This window comes from Delphinus delphis, chromosome 7 (assembly GCF_949987515.2).
Source record: "Delphinus delphis chromosome 7, mDelDel1.2, whole genome shotgun sequence".
Taxonomy (NCBI): Eukaryota; Metazoa; Chordata; class Mammalia; order Artiodactyla; family Delphinidae; genus Delphinus; species Delphinus delphis.
The window spans coordinates 38380725-38396396 of record NC_082689.1 but is presented as its reverse complement, the minus strand read 5'-3'; the positions used below and the strand labels follow the sequence as shown (position 1 = coordinate 38396396).

Here is a 15672-nt window from a genome sequence, read left to right as displayed (position 1 = left end):
TAAAAGACAGGTATTTAAGGTATTTTTAACAGGGATATGTTAGTCTTTCTACTTCACTCTGGTACCATTAAGTGAATCATTCCTCCAATATATTAGTGAGGGAAAATCACTTAGCAGTAAACCAAGACAACTTAAAATACTGACTTTCAAAAAACTGCCCTGAAACCAGAAATACTTTCACTAAGACATTAACATTTTATAATAATTATTACCATCTTGGGGAAATAAGTTCTTGCCTGCTTATGTGATTAAAACTTCTCCTTCCTACAAAAAAGTATTACCTGCATGCCGAAGCCAAACCACTGCGAGGTTATATCTTTCAGAGCAGACTAGCGCACTAAGGAGGGGAAGTGCAGAATTATATTCACCAACATCCAGAAAAGCTTCAGCAACATCGAGATAGAGGTCTCCCATGTCTTCGGGATTCTGTTCCACGAGTGTTGTCAAGAGAGGCTAGACCCCAACAATTAACAGCCGGAAGTCAAACAGTCATTACAAATACGCTCATCTACTTATATCTCTCTTTTTAACATATATACAAGTTATCTGAGGCAAATCTAAGAGGAGAAAGGCTTAATAAAAACAGGTTTAAATAATCACTTTTTAAATTCATTTCTGAGTCTCTATTAAAAAGAATTCATACTGCCGTCATTCACTCATTCAGCACACTGCTTCCGAAGGCCTGTTACAAGACAGGCATTGCAGGAGCTAGGGCAACACTGACCTGCTGTGCTCTTCCTCTGGCAAGTCAGTAACGCCCAGGCCTCAGGGCCTCTGTGTTTGCTGATTTTCTGGAAAGCTGTTCCCTCCGGTTCCTGCCTGGCTTACTTCGTCACTTCCTTCGCGTCATTATTCAAATGTCACTTTTCAGGGGAGGCTCTTCTTGACCAATTTAATAAAATTGTAACTCCTCTCACCCCAGTATTCCTTATTCTTCTCTGATTTTTCTCCAGAGCACTGATCACCAACTAACATCCTATATTTTATGTATTTATTTTATTATCTAATCCCATTAAAACAAAAGATCCATGAGGACAGGGATTTGTATATTATATTCAACACTTTATCCTAAGGTCTGCAAAGTAGATGCCCAATACATTTTTTTATTCAATAATATACTTAGTCCAAAGTCGGCAAAAGAGAACAGCTGTCAGAAACTGCCAATTGTCTAAAAGGCCCAATCCCACACTCTGATCTCTGGATTATTCTCATTTTAAAAGAACAACAAATTATCATAAGCCCATTTCCAAACACTTAGCTTTTAAAAGACATTCACACAAAATAATCTGATGTTTACTGTGACTTCCTGGTTATTAATATGAAATCTAGGGTCAACTTAAAATTTCTTGTTATCTAAACATTGTAGATTTGATCTAAAGTATCTTAAGTACAAATCTTAATGTTACTTACATTAAGTGGTTCAAGGATGTTGAGATGTACAAGGCAGACCATCAACTTCACTGTGATATCTATTGGCACACCATCCGGTATAGTGCAGGAAACATTCTCACCAGCTGTGGATTAGACAGACAGATAAAAAGTTCCTATATGTAATCTTAGAAAGTGGGGCAAATGAAGCAAACTGTACCTTCTATGCAAGATCTCATTTACTTCACTCAAAGCAAATGACTCTACAGTCAATTCTAAGTTTGGCCAACTCTAGTTCTAGGTTCTTACACCTCTTTCGGTCTGTCCTTTAGTAGCAATTATCCTTCCTATTCTTTTCCTAATACCTTAACCGTTTACTGAAAAGCTACATAAACTCCCACACCTTCTATCAAAACTACAAAGAACTAAAAAACAAAAGTGACAAATACGGATACATGAACTTTCTCTTTTTCTTCTTGAATCCAAAAGCCTCTTTTTAGTCTTCACTACAAAGAGGCTGAGAAAGGGATAAAGTAAAATAGTGTGCTTAAGTCTGAAGTAGCATTTTATGCCCATGCTTATGTTTCAAGTAGAATTTTTTCAATGCTTAAGTTTGAAATAAATTAGTAGAGAGCATTTTAAGCCCTTTTTGAAAAGTAAACTGTTTCAGTTCTAAAGGTTTTTGATAAGTTGCTCGGTAATTCATTCGTTTTTTCACATAGCACTATCAGGACCCTGGGTCAATGACAAATGCCAAGTTCAAATGGATGTATTGAGAAATAAAAGGGACTGAAAACACTTTTTTTTTTTTTAAAAAAAGATTACCTGTGAGTGAATACTCACAAGAAAAAGATATGGAATCTCTGTTACGAAAATTGCTCCTTGGGAAAACTTGTTATGAGGACACTAACTATCAATTTCAAAATGCCACATTATGAACAAGAGAGGATTACGCACACTCTCCTATGCAGAGGAAACTACAACTTTTATTCTCTTCTGAAGTGCCTTCTTCTGTAGTTTTTTTTTCTAGCACAATTCCAGAAAAATCTGTAATTACCTAAAAGAATGGGGGAAGAAAAGTAAATAATACGATAGGTATGTATGAAAAACCTTTTCACAATGCAAAGATTTGTAGTTAATTCAAATAATCCTTACAAAACATAAATAGGCTATAAAAAGCAACAGTATGTCTCTTTAAAATAGGGAACCACTGTGAAATATTAACATTTTTATATCATATTAACTAATGCTTAACTGAAAATACATAATTTCTCTATATCAAACCAATCTAATTTTCCCAACAGATTAAGAAATGAATCATAGCAATCAGTCTGGCTGCTGAGTCCTGCTACCCTGAAAGACAGACATATCTAGTACCTATGATAACGGCAATAGCTTTTATTATATGGCAACTACATTTTATATTTCATACAGGACTATTATAAAATCTAAATGTGCCCATACAGACTTTAAATATATAATTTAAAATATAAGTAATTTAATATATATAACTAAAATGGGGAATTATCAATTTGTAAGAATTTCTAGAACACAGAAACATGTTCAAAACCTAACAGAGAAACACATAAGTGTTCCTACCTCCAAAGCTTTGTCATATTGTTTATTAGAAATGTATAGTTCAGCTGCAATGTTAACATCTTCCATGGAGACTAGGCCCTGGTGCTTTGAGAAAGCTTCTTCAATTATGTTAATAGCTGAAATAACATCATTGGCTTCATAGTAACTCCTAAAAAAATAATGGCAAAATGGATGAGAGCTTATTTAATTCAGATTATAAAATTCATTTTCTTACACAGACCCTCTAACTATTAACTATGATTTTCATCTTCTTAAAGTTTGGGAGGAGGAAAAAAACTCTTCTTTAAAATCATAATCAGAGCTGATCCAGAGAAAAATGTGTAATTTCATAACATTAAGCATCTCAGTCTCCCAAAGCTACTTCATATCATTCTAGCTCACTTCCTCTGTAATGCAATACCAACAACTTTCCTACCTCAATGGGATCTACAAAGCATTGATCCTACCATTTTTTTCACTGTCTCTGCACCCTTCCTGTCCTCAGTTTCCTCCTTCTCTGTGATCCAACATTATAATTACTCCATTGCACATCTCATTTCTCCTGCTCCTCTCTCCCTTTAACAAAATCACCTGATAAAACTCCAACCCTAGTTAATCCAAATATGCCTTCACCACCAGCTGCCCAGCTGCCCACGCTCACTAAACTCTAAATTAATGACCACTAGCCTCAAGTGGGCCCATGGTGCTGGTCAGCAATCTTACTACAGTTACCAGTCCAGTACTTCTCAAACTTGAATGTGCACACAAGTCAACTGGGAATCTTATAAAAAGGCATACTCTGATCCAGTAGTGCTGGGGCAGGGTTGAGATTCTACATTTGTGACAGGCTCTCAGGTAATACAAATGCTTCCGGTCTGTGGGGTAGCAAGACCTCAAGGACCCAGACAGCTATTTCACATCTTCTCCTCTCCAAACCCACAAGTCTCCCATCCTCACTCTCAGCTGATGACCTCACTTCTTATTTTACAAAGAGAATCAAATCAGACATCCCACATACTCCCAACACATCTACCTACTACTACCTACCCATACCCATGGCCATATCTTCTGCCTTCTCCTTTTATCATAAGGCCAACCCTCAACTAGATCCCATTCCCTCCAATCTATTCAAGGATATCAATCAAGCAATTGTCCCTTCTCTCATGAATCTTCAATATGTCCCTTGGTTGTAGATCATTCCCACCTGAATACAAATATACTGTAATTTTTCCCAACTTAAAAATTGTCTCTTGTCCCTACAACCCATTCCAATTACCTCCCCATTCTTCTGCTCCCCTAGTAAATTTCTCCAAAGAGCTGCCTATCCCCCAGACTCCCCCAACCCATCTCCAATGTTCATACTTAGTCCTCATTTTATGTGATCTACTTGCAGTATTTCACACAGATGGTCATCCCTCCAGTAAAAAATTCTAGAATATCATGTTCTCCTAGTTTCCTCCAAGTTCACTGTCCATTTCCTTACAGCCTCCCTGCTGTTTCTTCCTCATCGTCCTGACTTCTAAACACTGTAGTGCCTCAGGGTTTAGTTCTCAGAACTCTTTCCTTCTGTTTCCCCTCCTCCTGCCCCTCCCCCATCTCTCTCTCTCTCTCTCACACACACACACACACACACACCCCTTCCCTCATACCCAATACATCAGAAAATCCTTAGAGCTCAGCCTCCAAAATACAGCCAGAATCTGGTTATTTCTTACCACCTCCTACGGCTTTTACCCTGGTCCAAGCTACATTATCCCTTCCATGAATTACTACAATAATTTCCTAACTGTTCCCCCTGCTCTATCCTTACCATTACTCAATCTATTCTCAAAAGAGCAGCCAAAATTGATGCATTTAAAATTTAAGTCAGATCAAGTCACTCTTCTACTCAAAAACTTCCAATGGTTTCCAAACTCATTCAGATTAAAAGTCAGAGACCTTATAATGACCCACAAGGGCCGAGGGATCTTTTCCTGATACCTCTCTAACATTACCCCTTCCGGCGCTCCCCCTAAACCCTCAGCTTCCATGTTGTTCCCTGAGCATACCTTTGTGCTTGCCATTTCCTTTGCCTATAATACTCTTCCCTAATATCTATTCCCGTATCTCCTTCAGTTCACTTTCAGGTCAGTATGACCATAACATAAAGAATTAAGTCCTTCTCTAATCCCCCTATTTAAAATAACTCACTCCTATTCCTCAATTTATCTCTCTTCCCTGCTTCATCTTTCTTAGTATCACTTAACCAACATCTGACATGTCTCCCCCAACTAGAATGTAAGCTCCAAAACAGCAGGAAATTGTAAAACTCATTCAATACTGAATCTCCTGGTGCCCTGTACAGTGCCTACCTAATACCTAATTTATATTCAATAATTATTTCCGGAGGGAAAGTAGGGACTGAGAGAAAGTCTAATCAATCAGAAGTTACAGTAACAGAATTCCATGTAGGAAAGACTTCTATGGCAGTGGCAGAACTGTTCATTACCACCCTTTCCTGACACGATTATAAATACAAGTGGAAAACAAATTTACTCTCACAGGCCATCTAACAATTCATAAAGTAGAAGCCTACTGGGCTAACCGGTATGACAGCCAAAGATCTGACTAAAAGAAAGTAACCTGGGAAGATCCTCAAAGTTCATCATATACATCAGGGATCGATTAAGGGTTGCCTCCCCTCAACAAATTTCCTAACAACACTTCCAGTATTCCTACATAGCCCATCTCTGAAGCACAGTGAGTGATCTCACGACTAAGCATCTTCATGACAATGGCCATGGAATTAACAGGGTTAACCTAAAATACCCAGATCATAGATTAACATGGTTAATCCTAGGCTGAAATAGTAGACATCCTAGAAGAGAAAGCATACAAGGCATTATGTAGCCAGAATGTTCCCTGCTTTGTTTTGCTGCACAGCATATCAGAGAAGAGAATGTAGTTGGGCATATTTTAGAATAAAATATATACCAGAGTCAGTAGCATGTGCCAAATCTAAAGAAAAATGTTCATCTTAAAATGTTATTCTAGGGCTTCCCTGGTGGCGCAGTGGCTGAGAGTCCGCCTGCCGATGCAGGGGACATGGGTTCGTGCCCCGGTGCGGGAGGATCCCACATGCCGTGGAGCGGCTGGGCCTGTGAGCCATGGCCGTTGAGCCTGCGTGTCCGGAGCCTGCGCTCCGCAATGGGAGAGGCCACAACAGTGAGAGACCCACATACCGCAAAAAAAAAAAAAAAAAAAAAGTTATTCTAGTACAGGCTCAAGACAAAACGATTAAAGAAGATCTCAGAGCACAAACATTTCAATAGCACATTTGCAATAATTTAATATTAGTGCAAATGTACCTAACTTCAACTAAATTATGAAAACCTGGGAACCTCGTCATCGTTTCAGAACATGCTCCATTTTTAAACTTCTGAGCATGTGAAAGATAATCATATATCCAAATTTTTCTAAACAATCACACAGTTGACTTGGAAACAGAAAAGTACTGGGGGGGAAAACCTCTATATTTAAGCACAATATGAAATACAAGAAGCAAAACACTTCACTGAACCTCAATAAAAAGTATATTCACATCAAATATATGCTTTGATTTCTAAAGTAAGATGATTAATGAGGGCACTTATATATATTTCACTTTGAACTTACTTTGCCATATCTCTGGACAACTGCATAAATCGTTCTCCATCAGACGGAGACAAAAGGTTTAAAATACGCCTATAACCATCCATTGCCATTTTGTGATCTCCCATCTGTTCATAAAGGCTTGATCGCTCCCACAGATAACGGACATTAGTAGGTTCATATTTAAGTGCTAAAAAGAAAAAAAGGAATATAAATAATATCATAAAAAGGGGTTCATGGTACCTGGGTGTGACCCACCTTCTTTTCAGAAAATCTATTAAACACTCTAAACTAATTCTCCAATACAACCAAGTGGGTTATTCTGGAATAAATCTACCTTCACAGGAACTCTAGACTAGGCTTGATCTAAGACCAAATAGAACCTGAAATCTCCATATTAATCTCCATTTGGTCACTGAAGTCTAATATTAACCCTCAAGGAACAGCTTAGAACCAACACTGATCTTGGTGGGAAACTGAAGGTCCTGTTCTTCAACCAACTTTTGTGCAAATATTAGCTCACAATATAAAGAAAGTTGCTGATAAACATGAAAATACAGGGAGCCCAAATACTTACCTCTGGTATAACAGAATATAAGGAATAAATATATTTCAGCTAACATCACCCCAGAAGAGCAAGTACAGTGATCAAAAAACCTATTATATATCATTTTATCAAAGGAAATGAGAAAAACACTTTTATTACCTTTTGTGTAGCAAAAAATAGCCTGCTTAATATTGTCTTGTTCCAGGGACATTTCTGCCAATCTAACCCATTCTTCAGTGTCACTGGGATTTAAATGTGCAGCAATCAACTCAAACTGCAGTGATTTCTCCATGTCACCTTGGTCCTCATATATCATAGCAAGAGTAGAAAATGGCTCATAAGCCAAAGGAGCTATAATGAATATGAAAAAAAAAAATTCCATTGGTTGAGGGAAGAGGCTTGAGCTGATGTCAATTCCATGTTTCACATTGTGGATCCTTTCTCTAATATTTAAACTTTTTAAATAACTTGAGCAGAATTATACAAACCACTTAATGGAATTTAGAATAAACAGTAGAGGGGATTCCCTGGTGGCGCAGTGGTTAAGAATCCACATGCCAATGCAGGGGACATGGGTTCGAGCCCTGGTCTGGGAAGATCCTACATGCTGCAGAGCAACTAAGCCCATGCGCCACAAACTACTGAGCCTGTGCTCTAGAGCCCGCGAGCCACAACTACGGAAGCCTGCGCGCCTAGAGCCCGTGCTCCGCAACAAGAGAAGCCACTGCGATGAGAGGCCTGCACACCGCAACGTTTGCCGCAACTAGAGAAAGCCTGCACACAGCAACGAAGACCCAATGCAGCCAAAATAAATAAATAAAATAAATTTATTTATAAAAAAAGAATAAACAGATTATATTTGCTTTAGTATATTTTCACATTTTTAAGATACTCTTTTCTGTAAGCAGGTGTAATTTCATGAAAAACCCTACTCTCTACCATGCCCCCTTCAAGAAAATCCCCCTTTGCTAAGGCTAAACAAGGCTCACTAACTCAGCAAGTTCATCCTAATGAGCATCAGCCATATCAGTGGGGTTAAATCTTCACAATCCGGCTTCCACACGGAAGGAGTATGGGATTAATGGACAGAAGATACATAAGTAGCACCTAAATCCAGATTATCAAAGTGAAAGGTTAATCCACATTTCTGAAATAATGTTTTTGAATTGAGGTTCTAAGATCACAAGTGATTAAAATCAAAGGTAATTGTCAAAATAAACAATTATAAACAAATAAAGGAACAGATAATACTGAAAGTAGGAACCAAACAAAATATCCTAAAGGAAAAAATTCGATTAATCTTATTTCTGATGGGGTAAAAGAGGAAAAGCAGCGCCCTCAAATTACTCTAATGAATAATCCAGGAATCTTACAAGATTTCTAAAAGAACCCTAGACTAAATGAAAGGAAATGCCAAAATATTGAAAAGATAAATTGAAAGTTCACTCTAGTACAACTATCCCTGCCACTATGCAGGGCATCATTTGGCAACACATCAGGAGAGCAAAATAATAAATATAAGTGATCAGTCAAAAAGTGACTTCTGAAGATATCCTTCAGTATGCCTGAGGTTTGCAGTTTAACAGAAAGATGACAAGTATATACTGTGTCTTTTATCAAAAAGTAGATTAAAATAATCTAACACTGTCTGATTTGGAAAATAGAAGAAAAAAGAATACTCTTCAAAAGTGCTTTTAAAATAATTTGTTTGCCATATTTTAAAAAGACTAATACTATAAAAGCCTAAAGCTCCTAAAATGAAACATTCAAAAACACACAAATTTTAAAAAGCCTGTAAGAGTTCAATAAATATTAATGATATTTCATTGAATCATACTCTGCAATTTTCATTTTCTTGGCAATGATACCTATTCAACGTGAAAAGTGGTAAATCACTGTTATCACAATCACCTCCAAGCTTCTGAATATATTTTCCAAATAGCACAGTGAGGTGCTCCTCCGTTTGTTTTAAAAGTCAGACTATTAGGGCTTCCCTGTTGGTGCAGTGGTTAAGAAACCACCTGCTAAAAAAAAAGAATACACCTGCTAATTCAGGGGACACGGGTTCAAATGAGGCAACTAAGCCCGCACGCCACAACTACTGAAGCCCACATGCCACAACGAAAGTCCACATGGGCCCTAGAGCCCATGCTCTGCAACAAGAGAAGTCACCGCAATGAGAAGCCTGCACACCGCTACGAAGAGTAGCCCCTGCTCGCTGCAACTAGAGAAAGCTCACGCACAGCAACGAAGGCCCAATGAAGCCAAAAATAGATACATTTATTAAAAAAAACAAGTCAGACTATTAAACTGCTATTGTCAATAATCCCCACATTAAACACCTTGTCTTATGATTTCCATGCACATCAATATCGCCTCTTCACGTTCTCCTCGAGCAAAGCGAATGTTGGCTTCACCCATGAGACCTCTCAGAGCTCTGGGAAGTTTACTCCGAGGCCTTTTCTCCTGTACAGAACAAAAATGACATTTAGATTCAAACAAAAAACAAATCCAACAAAACTTTCCTACAGTAGCAAGTTCAAATCACAGTAAAATATTTAAAGAAAGCAAAAATCAAACTGGTCAGGCATTACTAAATTACTAATTAGAACAAATGTGGAACTGGATGCTATAAAATGGATTTATATGTCAGGAGATTTATGACTCAATCTACTGAAGATTCTCCTTTCAAACTTATCTACTCAGAATGAACTTGGTTAAAAGAATATCAAGTTACAATATGGACCTTTTAATAGCAAAATGACAGTACATTTTGAGACATGCAATAATTAAAGTTTTACATTTAAAAATCTCTAAAATGAAACATAAGAAACCAGTAACAGTAGTTGTCTCATAGTGTTTCCTTTCTTACAGTTTGAATTCTTTCAGAATATATGTATAATTTAAAGATTCTTTTTCAATTTCTATATCACATGTTTACATTCCATTTATAAATACGAAAATAAGAAACACTTTACTTTCATCATTTTCTTGGTTTCACGATTGAGAACCATCTCTAATACAAACACGTCGCCTGCAGTGGGTTGCTCAGGTGTCTCCTCCTCCTCGTCCTCCTCCTCGTCCTCCTCCTCCTCCTCATCTTCATTCTCTCCAAGCATGGAAGCAAAGACCTTGTGAACTGACTTACTGACTCCATCTGATGTTTCTCCTAAAGACAAAGACATTGAGGTTGAAAAAGAAAAAAAAAGAAAGCTTCAGCATACTTACTAGTTGCAAGAAAAAACAAACAGTATTTTCTGGAATACAAATTTCTACCCCAGCAATATCAAACTTGAAAGAAAAACACAGACAAATGAACACTCCCAAAAAAAACAATCCAAAGAGGAAAGCTGTCACAAAGCCATGTATTTTACTCTGCAGGAAGTGCTGACTCATCCTTTAGGCCTTACCCAGACATACAGGCAAAATTAGTGGGAAATCAGAAGTACACACGGTAACTGTTAAAAGCAGAGAGGAAAAAAAAAAAATAAAAGCATTGTAGGACATAGACCTAAGAACTAAAAAAGTCTGGTGGTACATAACTAGGAGGTATAGAACAGTGGTTTAAGGTGGTACATAACCAGGGGGTGGAGCACAGTAGTTTAAGGTGATACATAACCAGTGGGTATAGCACAGTGGTTTAAGGTGAGGTCTCTAAAGCCAAGCTGTCTGGTTTCAAACTTCATCTCCATCTATCACCAGCTGTGTTACCTTGGGCAAATTACTGAAGCTCTCTGTACCTCAGTTTGCTCATTTGTAAAAGGGATCAATAATGTCTGCCTTATAGGGTAACTCTGAGGATGAGATGAGTCTTTATATATATGTACTTAGAAAAATGCCCAGCATATAGTAAGAGCTTAATAAATGCTATTATTAAAATTAAAATACTATTATTATTTCAGGAACAAAATAACATGACATATTTCATCTGTATCTGAGGATATCACTACAGTAAAATGATTTTCATAAGTTCATAATGATTATCTTTTTTTTAAAAAAATAAATGTATGTATGTATTTATTTATTTATTTTTGGCTGCATTGGGTCTTCATTGCTGCATGCAGGCTTTCTTTAGTTGCATCGAATAGGGGCTACTCTTCGCTGTGGTGCGAGGTCTTCTCATTGTGGTGGCTTCTCTTGTTGTGGAGCACGGGCTCTAGGTGCACGGGCTTCAGTAGTTGTGGCACGCAGGCTCAGTAGTTGTGGCACACAGGCTCTAGAGCACAGGCTCAGTAGTTGTGGTGCATGGGCCTAACTGCTCCACAGCATGTGGGATCTTCCCGGACCAGGGCTCAAACCCATGTCCCCTGCATTGGCAGGCAGATTCCCAACCACTGGGCCACCAGGGAAGCCCTCATAATGATTATCTTGAATGATCAAGAAAAGTTAAGCTGATGGTGCTTCCCTGGTGGCGCAGTGGTTGAGAGTCCGCCTGCCAATGCAGGGGATGCGGGTTCGTGTCCCGGTCCGGGAAGATCCCACATGCCGCGAGCGGCTGGGCCCGTGAGCCAAGGCCGCCGAGCCTCCGCGTCCGGAGCCTGTGCTCCGCAACGGGAGAGGCCACAACAGTGAGAGGCCCGCGTACCGCAAAAACAAAAAAACAAAAAAAAGAGAAAAGTTAAGCTGAGAAGCCAATTTTCTGTTAAAGCAGAGACAAGTAGCATATTTTAGAAAAGCTACAACAGTTAAAATTTTAAATATATATATATTCAAAAATCCTTAAGCTTATTCACTTATGTGAAATACCTCAAATCCCAAAGATGCTGGATAAATGAGATAGTCAATATACTTAAGGAAGAAGAGAATGAAAAAAACCCACATGTTCTGAGCAACAAATAGTAATTATTATTATGAAGTCATAATGATCATCTTCAAGAATTCTAAACACCCAAAATAAATATGAAAAAACGGTGTAAAATAAATCAATAAAATTTATTACAGTACAGAAAAAAAAAAAAGAAAAGTCATATGATCATCTTGATACAGAGAAGCATTTTTTTTTTCTTTTTTGGTCATGCTGCATGGCTTGTGGGATCTTAGTTCCCCAGCCAGGGATCATACCTGGGCCCTGGCAGTGAAAGCGCCTAGTCCTAACCACTGGACTGCCAGGGAATTCCCCCAGAGAAGCATTTGATAAAATCCAACACCTATTCCTAATAAAAATTTTAAGTCAACTAGAAAAGGAAGGGAATACCCTCAGTTTAATAAACAGTACCTACAGAAAATTTTCCACAAACACAGTTAACGGTTAATTATTCAAAGTCATCAGGAATGAGACAAGTATGCCTACTATCACCGCTCCTTTCAATATTTTACTGGATGTCCTGGAGGTCCTAGCTAATGTAATAAGGGAAGAGAAATAAAAGACATAAAGATTAAGGAAGAAATAAAACTGTCATTCACAGATGACATGATTATATACATAGAATATCCAAAACAATCTTTGCATAAAAACTGTCAGAATTCATGAATTAGCAAGGTTCCTGGATACAAAGTCTATATACAAAAATTAACTGCAGTTTTTATATCAGCAACAATTAACTGAAAATGAAATTAAAAGAAGTCCCTATTTGCCTGGTGCTCAAGAATAAGAATTTTGCAGTGGAATTCACCAATGTATAGGAGGAAAAAGACAATGACTCTAGTGGCCATATATTCCAATTAGCAGACTTTACCTGTTCAAAACTGACCCCTTCCTCTGCTCTGAATACATGTTCACAGTTACCAAAGGTCTTGGTAAAGTTCTGGGACAATACCTTCCTGGGAAATTGGGAGTTTAATATCTTAAAAGGACTGATGGGATTACTTGAGCTGAGGCTAGTATGCCTGACTGTTCATGGGAAGCTAGAATGGGATTCAACTAACCACCTTTTTTTAGGGAGGGCCTAATGGGCACCTCTCAGGGGCAGCTTTAGGTAAGAAAACTGGCAGGCACCCCATGGTGTCTGGCACTACAGTTGTACCTCAAAGATGTGATGATGAAAGAGCAGCTCCTACTCTGAGCAGATAAGGAAGGACTCACAGGTTTTAGAACAATTTCAGCCCCATTTTTCACCATACTTGCCTGGCAAGGTAAGAAACTATAACCCCAATTTTCTCTCCTCTTTACCCTTTCTTCCCCACTTGGTCCAAGGAAGCAGTAACAAAGCCTGTTCGTTTTCTGTCCACCCTACTAGTGTTTTCTCTGTGTCAAGTCTTATTTGTCTGGAGGGAAAAGAACCAGCCTCTATTTCTACCCACTAGGACTAGAAAGTTTAATTAAGTTCTCAATCAGACCTTACACCCAAAGCTAAATTCTAACTGATAGTTCAGTATCCCAGGTTACTTGACATGGGTAAATGGATACCATGAACTATCATCAGTATTCTGATCACTAAAAAGGTGTATCAATCACCAGAAATTAATAGATTTGCATAATAATTCATCATTTAGGCTCTCATGAGTTTAATTAGTCTGGGTGCAGCAACCAAATATAATACCCGGTCATGCAGAGCTGAGGACTGGATCCTGGCATGAGGTAACATACCAAGATACCTCTTGTGTGTGTGAGGTCCCATATGGAGCCAACTGGCCTTCCACTCTGACATTTCTATCTTATCTTCCATAATTAAAAAAGTGGTTTGGAAGCCACTTTGTATAGAAGTATAATTCATTACAATTTGGGGGAGTATAGTCTAGAAGAATTAGTAATCAAGTGAGAGGGTCAATTTAAAGAATAATGACTCTAAATGGCTCCCAAACAAACGCTGATGTCGATCTGAAACACTTCTCCACAAACATAACCCACTAAACTAACCATCATCATAATCAATAATTCAACAAATATTTATTGAGCACCTCTTACACACCAAGTACTATGTTCCTAATAAGCCAGGTATCAATGACAGAATACCACTGCAGGAAAAAAAAAAAATAATGCTTTCACTAAACTATTAGGTACCCTTAACATTTAATGCATTTAAGGTAGGGATCTTGACATACCTTCATTGACATCTTCGTCCTGAGATTTGGTACAGTCAACTCCTGATGATGATGGAACTGCAAAGTCATTTGGATTTTCTTCAGCTGATGACTTGCCTTTTTCCTGAAGACTCTGAGATTGAAAATTAATTAATGATTCCAAAAACAAGTGCACATTTAGCGCTCCCCAGTTGAGAATACAAGCATCTGCCTCATTCTCTATTTCTGTGACTTGAGCTCTGAACACATACATACTATGTGGAATCTAAATTTGAATACTGCCAAAGCATTTCATAGTACTTAGGTCTCATCCTTCAGGCTGAATCAGTCGTTTGTAAAAAATAATTTTTAAAACCTTGATGATTTCATTAATCTACACGTTGTATCCTTGCTTTTTAAATGAGAAGAGATGGGGCCCTATTAGTTGCATGATTTAGGAAGGAATCCAACAGCTAATCTCAAAAGGTGTAATTACTGTTATTTTCCCTCGGACTTCAAGTGAGAAGACATGGAAAGTTCACGTATTTCCTCATAAGTATAAAAAAATATGTCCCAGAGATTTTATCAGACAAGAAAATTCACTCTTTTCTGTGGAAGATTACACCACACCATTGGGAGACTCTTCAAAAATGGAAGCTCAAATCACTCCGTCTAGAAACAGACACTGAGGCCTAAAGAAGAGAGGTGAGTTGCGCAAGAAGACAGTGGCAAAGCTAGGACTAGAACCAGATACTGCCTCCAAACTCTACTCCCCACGCCCCCCATTTAATCTACCAGCGTTATGCTACCCTCAAATAAAAAATGCACTATTTGGCAACAGAAAAAAAGGTAAGTGGTTACCACCGAGACAAAAGCTTTTTGGTGGGTGAAATGTTTTGAAGAGGAGCTTAGAACAGGGACGAGGTGAGAACCCGAGTTTCGGTAATAAGGGGAAGAAACTGCTGCAAGTACCCGGCCCGCCCCATCACAGCGAACGGGGTTACTGGGTCCCCCACATCTCTCTTAAGTGTCTTAGGGAGACGAAATAGTAGGGAGCATCCTGGCCCATTATCTCCTCACTTTCTTCTCACGGGTTTTTCTCTCTTCTCTCCGCCTTTCGAACTCCTCAAAGGAGATCTTCCCTTCCAGATAGTCGATGAGCTCCGGGCTGAACCCCGACATGTCTGCGGGGATCTGATGTGCAGTTCCAGAAGCCGAAACAGAGAAACGGAAGAGCAGAAGCTCCCAGACGCTACCCCCACGCCGAGGCGCCAAAAACAAGGATCCGTAGTCCCTCCGGGAAACCTGCCCGGCCTGCGCCGCAACCGCGGCGCTCGGGTTCCGCAGGAGCTTCTGGCCCCGCCTCTTCCTGGCGACGTGGGCGTGGGCAGGACCCGGACTGGACAGCGGCTGGACCCTCCGGGTCGCCGCGCTTGCCGCTGGGCTCAGGCCTCCGGTTTAAGCTTATTAAGGAGTTGGAAAAAAAAATGTGCTTTAAGAAAATGTTCCTTTATCTACATCATTTCCCGCAATTCTCCATTAAAATTCTGACTCTCAATCCATTTCTTTTTTGAACGTTTGTTTTTAAAATTAATCATTGGTGTAGTGAT

General features: G+C 38.8%; 1 protein-coding gene across 4 annotated transcripts in view; it reads right to left on the bottom strand.

Annotated features, from left to right (window-relative positions):
• Nucleotides 1–15436, bottom strand: part of GTF3C3 (general transcription factor IIIC subunit 3) — a 30736-nt gene extending 15300 nt beyond the window's left edge. For 2 of the 4 annotated variants that reach the window (XM_060016378.1, XM_060016376.1), the window contains exons 1-10: nucleotides 15143–15434; nucleotides 14105–14216; nucleotides 10102–10292; nucleotides 9466–9589; nucleotides 7283–7474; nucleotides 6601–6766; nucleotides 2968–3115; nucleotides 2326–2425; nucleotides 1411–1514; nucleotides 282–453 (exon numbers count right to left, since the gene is read on the bottom strand). In XM_060016378.1, coding sequence (XP_059872361.1) covers nucleotides 282–453; nucleotides 1411–1514; nucleotides 2326–2425; nucleotides 2968–3115; nucleotides 6601–6766; nucleotides 7283–7474; nucleotides 9466–9589; nucleotides 10102–10292; nucleotides 14105–14216; nucleotides 15143–15244 — 1411 coding nt within the window. In that variant the 5' untranslated portion in view covers nucleotides 15245–15434. Of the gene's footprint in view, nucleotides 1–281; nucleotides 454–1410; nucleotides 1515–2325; nucleotides 2426–2967; nucleotides 3116–6600; nucleotides 6767–7282; nucleotides 7475–9465; nucleotides 9590–10101; nucleotides 10293–14104; nucleotides 14217–15142 lie in introns of all 4 variants that reach the window. The other 2 variants (XM_060016379.1, XM_060016377.1) reach the window with 2 other exon arrangements.
• Nucleotides 15437–15672: the final 236 nt, after the last annotated feature.